Source organism: Trachinotus anak, unplaced genomic scaffold (assembly GCF_046630095.1).
Source record: "Trachinotus anak isolate AG129_WGS33_773 ecotype Australia unplaced genomic scaffold, CSIRO_AGI_Tana_v1 ptg000025l, whole genome shotgun sequence".
NCBI classification, from domain to species: Eukaryota; Metazoa; Chordata; class Actinopteri; order Carangiformes; family Carangidae; genus Trachinotus; species Trachinotus anak.
In genome coordinates this window covers 15,406,374-15,419,977 of record NW_027273876.1, presented here as the reverse complement: position 1 = coordinate 15,419,977, position 13,604 = coordinate 15,406,374, and the positions used below count along the sequence as shown (strand labels likewise).

General features: G+C 41.7%; 1 protein-coding gene across 3 annotated transcripts in view; it reads left to right on the top strand.

Annotated features, from left to right (window-relative positions):
- snx29 (sorting nexin 29) overlaps window positions 1-13,604 on the top strand; it is a 145,146-nt gene that overhangs the window by 13,345 nt on the left and 118,197 nt on the right. For all 3 annotated transcript variants that reach the window (XM_071463453.1, XM_071463455.1, XM_071463454.1), the window contains exons 12-13: window positions 4,225-4,288; window positions 4,987-5,115. In XM_071463453.1, coding sequence (XP_071319554.1) covers window positions 4,225-4,288; window positions 4,987-5,115 — 193 coding nt within the window. The remainder of the gene's footprint in view (window positions 1-4,224; window positions 4,289-4,986; window positions 5,116-13,604) is intronic.

Sequence of the window (13,604 nt, the reverse complement as noted above, 5' to 3'; positions counted from 1 at the left end):
AAAAATGGTGTTAGAAAGGAAGAAGCCGAAGTGTGTAGCGCGAGCTCTCCCTCAGTGATTTCCATATCCAGATCTGACAGCGTGTGAGGCCAAGCAGTCCATTGACTGGAGAGTATGGAGTCTATAATTCACAAGGCACCTCGATTACATGGCCTCGCTCTCTGCTAATGCCTCTATTATTGGAGCAATTGAGCAAGAGCGTGCAGGTTCCGGTGGACACGCGCGCACACGCACACACATGCACACATACATACTTTTTACTCTTTTCCCATTAAAGGTGGCTCTCACACGTATGAGTTGGGTGCATATGTATTTCTGCTCTCACACATGCACACTTGTGCTGTAATTTGTCCGTGTCCCTCGGTGAGGACAGAGGGGCGTCTGGCTCCACTGAAGTCCCTAATGGCTCGTCTGTGGCACCCGCTGTGAACGCGTGGTCGGACTAAAGGTCACATTTATTTCTGGCCTGCTGATGTGGAGAATGGAGCTGCGGAGATAATAGACTCGCTCTTTTCTGCTCCTATGTTGTGCTCTTCATCACACTCCTCCTCCTCCTCCTCCTCCTCTTCCTCCCCCAATCAGGCACTTACCTCAGGGCTGGAGGGGACCTACTTGTGTCTGGGGCTACATTGACACCCTACATTAGTGATGAGAATATAGTTGTGGTCTCTGCATGTGTGCGTTTGTAGATGGTGGAATGCAAAGTGCAGGGTAGATTAACTCCTTCTCTCATGGTTGTTATTTCTGGAAATTTGTGGTAACAGTTTCTGTGTGCACCTCCAACCATAACTAAGAAGATGAGTCACTGTACCACCACACAGCCCGCTCCAAATCTGCCCTCAACATCAGAATGGAGATAAACATCAGCCAGCAGCTGACTGCTGGCAGACTGCGCCTGTAGCCGATTCAGTTCAAATGACTGATCCTTTTAGGGCTGAAAAAGATACAGAGAATTTTAGACGAAAATGCTGGTATCTGATATTTTGAAGTATCTATATCAAAGAAAGATAAGTAGGGCTGCAACTAACAATCTCAGTTACTATTTGTCTTGACTGATTGCTTTAGTCCATAAAACCCCAGATAACAGTGAATATTTCCTAGAGGGAAATAGCGAATAGTAGAAGCTGGAGTCAGTGAATGTTCAGCTTTTTTATTTAGAATAATTAAATGAGCTATTTATTGATTGTCGTTGAATATGTGACGACCTGTTTCTGTGCTAATTGTATGTGATTCTAATAAACGGGATACTAAATGTTGATCATCTCTGGTTAACACAGTAATAAAAAAAAGCAACACCGTGTAATATTGAAAACTTAGAGAACTCAAAGTTCCCAGTCAGACTTTCATTGTACTCATGGTGGAAAAAAAAATCATTGAAGGATCCAGACATGTTTTAAGATATTTATAGAAGTAGATATAGACATGGTTTTTCCACCAAAAAAAGTTCAATTACCAGGTTAAAAATTCTTAAAATTACATCTACTCCATCTCCCTCATGGAAAACCAATTTTTTTTCACTTGAAAAGCTGCAACATCTAGATGCAAGGCACCCCCTACTTCACTGATGAGTCCATTCTCAGAGTCTTTGCAATGGAGGCTTCAAGTTGTCAGATTGCACCTGTGTAACGTTCATATTGAACCGTGACTGGCTTCTAAAGCAAGTTGTGATGCCAAACAATCCTGCTTGTTAGTTCACGTCTAAGAGAAACTTTCCTTTTTCAGCAGATTAACGTGAAAGCAAACTCTGCACACACATCACTCTGCAAAGTGAAGGCCAAACATCCCGGTGAAGTAACGTTAAGCAAAACACATTTTAGAGCGGAGGAGGACTTTATTATTGTGTGATGCAAAAATTCCATCCAGATAGGAGTGCAGCACATTATGTTCATTTTCAAGCAGATGATATTCCATCACCAGATGACTGTACAAGCCATCTTTTAAACACAGCTTTGATTTAGCATTTGCTGACATTTCAGACAGCATCAGCTCACTTCACCAGTGTGAGAATGACTTGCAAGATCTCAATGCGTATAAGAGCTTTAAAGCAATGTCAGAAACCATGAGGAGAAATCTTGCTGGATGACTTTACAGCCTCTTCACACGAACAATTTCAATAATATTCTTTAAGGTTTTTATAAATGTTTTATTTTTCTGTCGTCAGTGAGGAACTTTCATTATATCAAACCTGAATATGCCTGTAAAACCATGACAGTTACATTGGTTTAGATTTAGCTTTCTGTATCGGCTGCTGTGGTTGGTAACTGTTAAACTAAAAACCCATCTGGTTGGTGCCTGAGTCAAAATGAGCAGCAACAGGAAGAGGGTGGTTTTCTTTTCATGCTGACAGTAATAATAGTGATAATTATAACCTTGATGGATTTCTGCAGTATAGAGGTTTTGAAGTGAGCATGATGGAGGACTCGGCTCACTGAGATCCTGATAATCAGTTAAGTAGCTCAAAATTGATGAAATTACTACAAGAAGTTCTGAAAAAACCCAAATGTAAATGACTGTTGGATATTCAGCCGGCTTTCATTTTTGAGTAATTGTGTTTTTTAGTTGATATTTAGCATATGTTTAGCATAATGTGTGGTAGTGGCCATAATTGCCATAATTTCTTGATACATACATTGACGAGAAAACGCGTGTGAACCCTTTGGTTTGACCTGGTTTTCTGCATTAATTGGTTATAAAAAATATGATCTGATATTCATCTAAATCACACGTGTAGACAAACATAATGTGCACAAGCTAACAATACGAACAGTTAAAGTAAAAACAAGCTTTTGTGGTAGCTGCCGATCAGGACTGCACAACGTTCAGGAATTTTGGACCGATCTGCTGACCTGCTTCAGCTCAGTCGTAATCTCGTAGTGTCTGGTGTGAGCAGCTCTCTTCAGGTCATTCCACAACAACAGCGTCTCTATTGGGTCAAGGTAGATTTTCTTTGTTTTGAAGTCATTCTGTAATAGATTTACTTCAGTGTTTAGGGTCACTGTCCTGCTACGTCACCCATCCTCTACTGAGCTTCAGCAAGCAGATATATTATCCTGTAAGATACCTTGGTAAACTTACCTCAAAAATAAAATACCTCACCATTGGGGTGATGTATTTTACACCATTGATTGTGCTGGATGTTTTTCCCAGACAGGTCAACCTTAGTTTCCAAAGTCATTGTTTTTGGGATAGTTCCAGTGGAGGCAGACAGGAAATGAAGGGAGAGAGAGGATAGGGGAACGACATGCAGCAAATGGTTCCGGCCGGCTGGGACTGGAACAGGCGACTCACTGCTCATTCGAGCCAATGTGGTTTGTGCCCCAACCATGTGGCTGTCATGTTTCCCTAAACCTTAGTTTCATCAGTCCACTGTCTCCATGCTCCATGCAAGCATGCACCATGATTTGCATATGGTAGATGAGCGACGTTAACCAGCTCCAGTGGTTTCCTTCTATAGACAGTTAGTGTGACTGTGGACTGATGAACATCTAAACTCTTTGAGATGACTCTGTAACCCTCTCCAGCTTTATGCAAATCAACAGTTCTTGATTGTCTGAGAGCATCTGAGATCTACTTTTTGCGAAGCATGGTTTCACGTCAGCAGAAGTGTCTCGAACTCACATCTTTAATCTGGTTTCACTGACCGGACCTCGGTTTGATAAATCCTGACCCCAGTTAGCTTTTGTTGTTCACCTCACACACTTTTTCCAACCTGTTTCAGTGTGGACAAGAACAATACAATGATTTGTGCGTTATAAGTTAAAATAAATTGTGTTTGTTTGTAATTGTAACTTGGATGAAGATTTGACCATTTGACAAATTTACACATCATTTGAGAATTGACTATTACTTTTTCTTGCCGCTCCAGTTTAATGCAAATGTTAGCCACCTCAACATTTATCTCTGATTACTTTCTTTCCTCAGTGTTTTATGGTAGCGACCATAAAACTATGATTTTAGCAATAAAGATCCTGCTCTCTGTGAGTCAGATATATAACTTCTGTCAGTGGGAATAAAAAAAGTGAAACCTAATTTTATCAAAGCAGTTCATCTCAGAGATGGAGGAAAAGTGCGGCATTAATCCAGCAAATGTGGAGTGAAAGTGGGATTTTGTTATTTCTACATTTCAAAACTGAAGGTTATTAGTTTATGCATATTGCTGTGTGTAGCGTCTGTGTGTATTTTCTGGGTTTTTTCAAGTCTCACCCTGTTCTCTCTCCTCTGCAGTGGAGCTCCGTCAGGCCATTGTCGCCATGATGAACAGAAAGGACGAGCTGGAGGAACAAAACGCGTACGTTGGGATATATCCTTCCTTATCTGCTGCTCCCATACCCCCCAGACACACACACACACACACACACACACACAGTCTCACTCAGACTGGAAGAAGATAGGGAATGACCTTTCTTTATAAATTCTGTCAGCTTGTTTTCTTCTCATCCTGAGACGAGAGACAGTTTTGTGTTGACTTGAGGCAGGAAACAGTTTTCTTTTTTTTTTTGGTATTTTTGTTTTTTGTATGAGTTACACCCATTTAACAGCTGTGAGAATTGATCTTGGAGCAAACTGCAAAGAGTAGTTCACTAATATTCATTTGGAATGACCAGAAAGTATTAAGCTTATACATCTTTGTGATCAATCAGATTTATTGTGAGGCTTCTGCCGAGCAGTGTTTAGATTATGATGATACACTGTGATTTGTTCCTGTGGCATTAAATCAACAGCGATGCAGCCACAGATGTGTGTTAAATGTTTTATCTCAGAGCTGAATGTGATTCAGCTACTCAGTTATTACAGCAATTAAGGCTTAATAATGTTTATCTAATCTACTGTTTATGATCCAAACATTAGCAGAATGTCAACATTCAGTGTTGTAGAGGATTATGTCTGTGGAGGACACATCACCTGAATATGACTGGTGGCAGACAGCTGTTTTATTTTGTATGCAGTCATGTAACACGAATGTGATGGACTTCATATGTTTGACAGGTCTCTTCGCTGTCTGCTGGATGGGGAGATGGAGCACTCAGCCGGCCTGAGGCAAGAAACTGATCTGCTGAAGAAGAAGCTTGCAGAGCTGGAGGAGAGACACACAGCCAAGGTCCAGGCCCTGGCCAGGTAAGAATGTACATTAATGCGGTCATCTCCTCTGTCAATGTGGGAGATGAACTGCTGCACAAGCTAAGATTTTTAAAGAGAAACTGATCCATATTGTCGATGTTTTAACACAGGCTAGGGCTGCAACAAAGCAGAGCTTCACATCAACCCTGCTTGAGTCAGTGATGAACCATCCTCAATATACACTTTCCAGCTTCTCATATTTTAGCATTTACTGCTGTTCTTCGTCTTACATTTAAGTTAACTAAATAACTGGGTTTTGGAGTGCTGGTCAGGAAAAAAAAAACCACATTTGAAACAGATTTTTTTTTTTTATTGTTTGGCTTTATGATGACAGGGACAGTGACACAGAGACAGGAAAGTTAGGAATGAGGGGGTGGTGACGTGCAGCAAAAGGCGTGAGTCAGATTCAGGCCCACGCTGCTGCAGCAAGGGCTGAGCCTAAATGCTTTGTGCTTTACTAGGTGAGCCAGCGGGGCACCCCCCACCCCCCAGAGAAACGTGTCACATTTGAGAAAAAAAAAAAAAAAAATAGAGGAGGTTGTGCATCTAATGGACAGGTGTTGTGGACGTTGTTTCCTCCATCTGCAGCCGAAGTGAAGCTGTGCGGTGCTGGTGGGAGGAATTATTCCAAAGCAGAGTGCAGGGCGACATTGTTTTAAAAAGCCAGAAATGTAATCACTTGACATTGTAATGATTGGGTCATTGGCACTGACCATTAACCTGTCAGCCCCCTGCAGGTAGGTAATGGCTGTTTTGTGCTGGGGGACAGTACACTTTTTTTTTACATAATGCGGATTTAATTTCCACGGCCATCCAGCCAGACAACAGGAAGCACACAGCTGTTAATAATAGCGCTAACGATGGCGGCCGTTATTAACAGTATTAGTTACACCTGTGTTTGGCAACTTCAGCTCTCCTCCAGTCAAAGATGAGCAGCCAGTTTGTGAACTTTTGTTTCGCCTCATTTATTTGGAAGTGCAAATTTGAAACAAAGAACTTTTCAGTCAGCACAGCATCAATAAACAGTGTGTTAACGCTGTAATGGCCCAGAGGACCTCCGTGGCTGTGATTAAAGCTGCTTTGTTGCTGCTGATTGTGCTGGGCTGTGCCTCGCACACCTACAGGAGCAGCATCACTGTTTTACACATGATCACAGTAATTACTGCTACGCCCCCCCCCCCCCCGCACAGGAAAGGGAACTATATTTGTGCAAGTATCAAGAATCGGAGGATGTATCTCAGAACATGGGAAACTTTTTCCCCTTTACATTTCCTTCCCTAGATCGACAATACACACTTTGTCCCGCTAAGTGACCACCTACAGTTCCCCTGAAAGTGAATTGCGTCACCTCAGCTTCTACAATTGATTGCCTGTATGCCAGAAGTCTTCAGTTGAGCCCTGAGCCCTTTAAATAGAGGATTAGTCATCCTTCAGCAGTCTAAACAGGAAGCCCCAGCAAGTCTGTGTTCAGATAGGAGCCTCCTACAGTAAGTCAAGCCACCAGCGAGGATTGATCGAGTTACTCAGAGTTAAGTGGGGAGGGACTGTTAAAGCTGATGGGTTTGTAGTCATGACAGTGCAGGGGCTGATGGGGCTTTTAAATATGTGATGATTTTCATGTTCACATGGAGCACTTTCATGGAGTGGAGATGGTGAGAGAGAGGTAGTAGAGTGCACTAGGAACAAGTGATGGCCTCACCAACTGCCTCACTCTCGTCTGCAGGTTACTGTGACATACAGTGTGCTTTTCCTGTTAACCAAACACACACACACACACACACACACACACACACACACACGCACACACACAGACACAAAGCCGATTCCATAGTCTGCTGCTAAATCTCAAGTGCTGCTTTTCCTCCTCAGCCAAATCTGCCTTGATCAATAGGGGCTATAAATACCACTGAAGGAGCAGCTAGCCACTGAATGAGGGTTGAAAGCTGTCGGCATCATTCAGGGAAAGAAGCTACTGGCAACAGTTGCTATGTATCCCACAATTCTTTGTGATTATCTCACACTAGGAGTGAGCTGGGAGCCAGAAAGCCTGACGTAAAATCTGACTCTGAACACAATTATCTTAACACTTGAGAGGACTGTCGGCTTCCTCATTGACCAGCAGCTAACTCAAGTAGTTTTCTACAGCTGAGTTAAGTGAGACAGATTGTTTAATCTGCTGCTAACTGTAACAGAAGTCAGTTTGCTGCAGAAATGTTCAGGTTAAATGTTTATCTTCGGCGCCAGATGGTCCTGCTGTTTGAGGAAGATGCTGCCAGTCATCTGCGTGTCTCAGTTTTTCTCTAGTGTATATTACTTTTATAGTAGAGCAGCAACTCAAAAAAAGTGGCGTGTGTGTGTGTGTGTGTGTGTGTGTGTGTGTGTGTGTGTGTGTGTGTGTGTGTGTGTGTGTGTGTGTGTGTGTGTGTGTGTGTGTGTGTGTGTGTGTGTCTTGAGCCCGTCTGTATATGGGGGTGGCAGAGGATGAGCGAGTCGCCATAGATAGATTCTGGCTGACGCAGGCTTCGGCAGAGGGGAGTGGGTTTACTCACACATCCATCCCAATATAACATGAAAATATAAGACCCTTACTCGCACATTGACACATAGCAGCCCACATCCTTGCTCCCAGCTTCTCCCAGACTGCACATGTAACAATCCTCTTGTATGTTGGTTGCCACTGAATGCATGTACATTCAGTATGTTCACCTCTCTAACACCAGTGCAGTACAACAGTCCTGCAGTGAATCCTCCCTTCATGAAGGTTATAATGTTCAGAGTTGGTGCTGATTCAGCTCTAAGGTCATTTCATAGGATATAGTTTGTGGTGCTGTTGAACTGTTGCATTATATAGAGTGTTTCTGTTATTTAGCCTTCCCTCAGTGACTTGCAGTAACTACGTGCAACAGCTATTAGTTAAGTGTATTAATCACTAAATGCTAACTTTGATAAACCTTTTGAACCTTAACAACAGGAAACTGCAATGTTTTTGTTGTTGAAATAAGCAAACCCATTGTTTGATAACATGTAAACCTCCAATTGATTTGATTTATAGAAAATAATCACAGTTTAAAGGTACCCCTGTTGGTGGCGATAGCAGGAGAGCAAAGTCATGTAGTTAATATGGACGTAAACATTGCATGATTTAAAAAAAAAAAAAAAAAAAAAATCTCATTTGTACAAATTGAATACTGAATATTAGTCAGAAATATGTCAATGAAATATTTCCCTCTGTAGGTTGAAATGTTTAAACGCTTCTTATGACCAAAATCACACACGACCTGTGGCCTCATGATAAATGAAATAGAGACATGAAAAAATAGTTGCTTTAAATATAGCTGTCCAAAACCAAAGTGGCCTCACTCTGAATGTCTAACCCTCAAACTCCGTCAAGAAGAGCAGTTGAGACACACACACACACACACACACACACACACACACACACACACACACACACACACACACACACACACCCCCCCCAAACTCTCTCTTTCCCCACAGCCATCTCTTGTCCCCCTTTTTGGACGTCACTTGGCAGAGCAGAAAGCAGGCCTCTCGCGGCAGGAAGACGGGAAGGCAGCCAGTCGAGTGGGCTTGGGCCAGGAAGTGGTACCTCGTCACGAGGAGAGGGGGTGGTTGGACAGGCGGACACATACTCACACACACACACACACACACACACACACACACACACACACACACTCACGCACAAAAGAAATGGGAGCAGATGCCTTTTTCTTAGCTGGCAGAGCTGCAGTCTCTTCTCCAGGCAGTCTGGTGCGGCTGATCTAAGAAGTGGCAGCGAGAGCGGCTGTGAAGTTTGCCTAGTTTACTTGTTTGGGGTGTTGAGGCTCGCTGTTTTCTGTCCGTGGGAAGTCAATTATGTCACTCTGCCTGGGGGGGCCTTTTCCCTTCAATGCTGAGGTTTTAACAATCCAGGCCTGCACGCTGGCCCGGCCCAGCCTTGTTGTGCTTGAATGTGGATATATATGTGTGTGTGTGAGTTTATACAGCTTTGGCCATTGGGCCTTTGGAAGTGTGACACAAGAGTGTATGCCTCTAATGTATTTTCTGAGAGGCTGAGCTGTAAATTGCACTCAGGAGCTTTACTCAGCGACTGAGCTGTCTCTCTCCGAGGGCGTCTTTGTGCCTCTCATTTACTACTTCCAAACAAAACCAGCCCGTACCTGAAAAACAGCCAATTTAGCTGTGTTTATTGCACATTAAGACGAGTATGGAGCATGGTGATTATAAAGGAAGTGGTGGGGGAATACAAACCACCCCAGGGCTTCAACTCAACTTAAGAAATTACTGTGTGTAGTTTAAGTTTAAGATTTTCCTCTTGAGAGACTTTTTTTTTTTTTGTCCGCTCTTCCAGAGAGAAGAAGACGCACCATCCTTCCTCTCTCTCTAATAGTCTGTTACAGTATTTGATTTACAAAACACACTTTACAGTCGTTACCGACTCTCCCCGCTTTCACACAAAATATTTACAATTTCTTTATCTCTCAAATGCACAGTTTCCAGTACTGCCACCATCTTCATTTGCACATAGAACAGTTAGTTTCTTTAAATGTGTTTCACACACAGCACACAGCCTTTCTCTCTCTCTCTCACTTTAGTTTCTTTTGGACACAAAAAACAACCACAAACTCATTTATAAATCTTCTTATGCACAGTCGCTGTTTGTCTTTCTCACTGGTCTCTCACATGGAAGAAGATGAGATGACTTCAACAGTTTTATTAATCAACACAGCTAATAGGCTTATCCTCTGAGCAGACATTCACTCCAACAATATTTCTGGGTCACACTATCGCCCTTAATGAGAAAGCAGTTTGTGGCTGGTCCCACATCAGCTGGACAGAGGACACAGTTGTTACAACAGAGATGCAGAAAAAGAACTTCACTTCCGACACACTCATTTAAAACTTTACTGTCCCCGGAGGCCGACACTGAAGCACTTTGAGCGTCAGATGAGTTTCAGACACCCCACATTTGCAGTGATGCAACATTCACTAGAAGCAAAGCATCAAACAATCTCAACTGGAAGAATCAACAGAGAGCCAAAGCTGCAGTTTCTCGATATAGTTTTGGGTTCGAGAAAATTGCACAGTGTTGTAAGCTCACAGAGTGATTTGTAGACATTCACCTTCTCTCCTGTGAGTCTGACTAATGCTCATCTGCGAAACTGAGTCTGTAATGATGGACTTGCCAGAGGTGAATGCAGCCCACAAATCTAGGATTGCAACCTCGGTGGATATTTAAGCTAATACCATACAACTATTTACTCACAAATATCCAAGACAAATCTTTATGTTCAAAAGATGATCAACAAGATAGGAAAGAAGAATAAAAAAGTATTTCTGCTCCACAAAATATGTTTATTTTTTCTGGCTTGCACAAAGTTTTGCTTCTTAGCCACGCTAGCAGCTAAGCTCTGAAGATGATCCTCCACTTTTGTTCAGATTGAAATATATCAATAACTGCCATCCACCTCTAACCTTTGTACAGATATTCTTCATCCACATGGGATGAATCCTTAGGACTTTGATGATCCCCTGACGTTTGGTCTAGTGCCACCAGCATGTCAAAAACAATGGCGGATTTAGATATGGGCACCATATAAGCCAGAACCGCCATTGGTCAAAAACATACACTTTATCATGTGAAATATCTCATGGGATATTTGAGATGAATAGATGAACAGCTCAAAACTAACTGACATATTCAGTTTGTGATCAGGGGTCCCAAGTGGGCATTTCAAGGTTATAAAGGATTGCAAGCCAAAAAATTGTGAAACAGTGGGTTAATAAATAAGGTAAGAGAAAGTTGTCATCAATAATTTTAAGAATTAATTTTATAATCATTCAAAACTAATTTTTTTCAAACAGAAATGCAAAACATTTGCTGTTTTTGGCTTGTCAAAAATGAGGGTTTGCTGCTTGTCACTGTTTTATTACATTGGAAATTGTAAAACTTTAAGATTTTGTCTGTTGCTGGGACAAAACAAACTATTCGAAGATGTCAATTGTAAAAAAAAAAAAAAAAAAAAAGATCACAGATTGCTAGATGATCATAGTACACATTAATTGCAGCCCGAATGTGTCATGTGAAATGCCATGCATCAAGAGGAACGAATTCCTTTGGGTCTTTAATGAGATTTACGATACCCAGCACAACCTGCTTTTTCCACCATTTCTACTGAATGAATGAAAACATAAAGCAGTGGAAAGGGAAGAAAATTGATTGTGGGATCTTGGGGCATGTTTTCCTGTCAGTATTGTGCAGGTTTATTACATGGGGAAAAAAAGGCAGAAATTCTGCATTTGATTTAACATATGGTGGCTAGAACTGCTGCATGACCCGAGGGAGGCAGTTTTAATTCACAGAGGGTGTATTTCACCCCTCAAAGTTGTGTTTTATCAGTCTGCTCTGAAATTGGATTTGAAAATGCGCTGTGCAGTTCAGGCTGTTGTAATAATAGTGTTCCCTCACAACCTGCGGGGCACTTGCTTATTTACATTGTCGCACTGACAGCTCCTGAATTATCAGCTGATAACAGCCTAAAAGTTCCCTTCAGGCCACTCACGTTGTGTCTACACATCGTAACGTAGGTGTGATGTACGTCTGTGTCAGGACTTTGTTTTCAGGTCTGTCCCTAAAAACTGATCAATTACTTCATATATTAGCTGATACTACATGTCTGATTACCAATCATTCTCTTTTAGCTGTGAACAAAGCTGAGGTCGACACAGCGTATTTCACAAGGTGACATTTTCCCTGTAGAAACAATCCCTTTGTTTTTCAGTTCAGGCAGTGTTTTCAGATGGTTTAAAGCAAACACATTAGCAGAAAACATTTCAGTTGGATCAGAGTGATCAATGATTTAGCAAAATGTGTTCACTCACGGGTGCAGCACTTCCAGTGTTGTTTGTTCAGAGAATCATTTATTCATAACAATGAAAATTTGCTGCGATTAAATGATTTTCTGAACAAGGAAGGCTGAACAAACAGTGGTGTTCTCGAATAACTGAGTAACTATTGGCAGCATCTCCACTTGTGGTGAGTTGTTAGAACTGTTGAAATTATGGAGGTACATAATGGATTGTAAGCATCTTAAAAGCCTAGACTATTGAGCATGTCAGCAGACTTTAAACTAACTGCTAACTACACCTTATAAGTTAATAAGGCCAGTGTCAAGTCAACTTTATTTCTACAGCACATTTAAACGCAGCTTGGGCTGACCAAAGTGCCGTACAAAGGACAACTAAAATAAATGAAAGCATGTAAAACAAATGTATAAAGTACACAGACACAAGGAAAGCAGGCAAATATACAGTATAAGAGACATAAATATACAGACAAAAACAAGAAAACAACATGGAGAAAATACACAGTTTGAACGTGACAATGGAATAGGAGGTTAGTGAGCTAAAAGGGCCGGGGAATAAAAATGTCTTTTGCCTAGTTTTAAAACTGGAGATGGAGGGAGCACATCTGATATCAAATGGAAAAAGTTTCCATAGTTTTGGAGGAGCAACTCTGAAGGCTCTGTCACCTTTTAGTTTTAGATGGGATCGTGGGACGTGTAGGAGGGATGAGCGTTGAGATCTGAGAGATCTGGGCGCTGAGTGCCAGTGGATAAGATCTGTGGTGTAAGGTGAGACTTGGCCATCAAGTAAAGGTAAATCAGCAGGGTCTGAAATTGAGTTCTGAAGTGAACAGGAAGCCAGTGAAGGGAGGCTAAGACTGCGGTGATGTGCTCGCATTTTTGTTGTACCAGTCAACATCCTTGCCTGTGATAACATGGCCAATGTGTTTAAAAAAACAAAACAAAAAAAAACCTTATACAAATATGGAGCTTGTATATATATTTTATAAATATATTAGCATGCATTTGCAGTTGTGCTTCTGGATACCTAATGAATGTTCAGCCCAATATTTTCTCTCCTTTTTGTCATGTTTTTAATCTTTTTCTGTCACCAACTCCTGAGAAAAATATCTGGCTCTTTCCCTGTGTTCAGCAGCCAGTTGTTCATTTTGTCTGTCTGCTGTTTGGTGCTGAGTACTGAGCAGCATTGCTGGATTGGGTGATTTTCTACTCTGTGAGAATATGTTTTCTTAGCAGCTTGTGATCATTTGGGATACTTATTGTAACATGTTGGCATTTTGGTGCCTCCTCCCCTCCAGTTAGTATCACTGAGATTGACAGGGCACTAAGGTCAATAGGCTTTACACGCAGTGACTGACAGACAAAATCAAACGACATTCAAGTTTATTGCAACTTTTATTGTTTGATAAGCTCTGCAATAAAACCGTTGACAAAGCTCACATCTGTGTATAGGTGGACACCTTTTCTGTTAAAGTAACAATAAATACGAGACTTGGTGAAGACCATTTTTTGTTGCCTTGTTGATGAGAGAGGTCAGAGGAAAATGGAGAGACTGGTTGGAGCTGACAGAAAGGCTGTAGGAATTCAGGTAGTGGC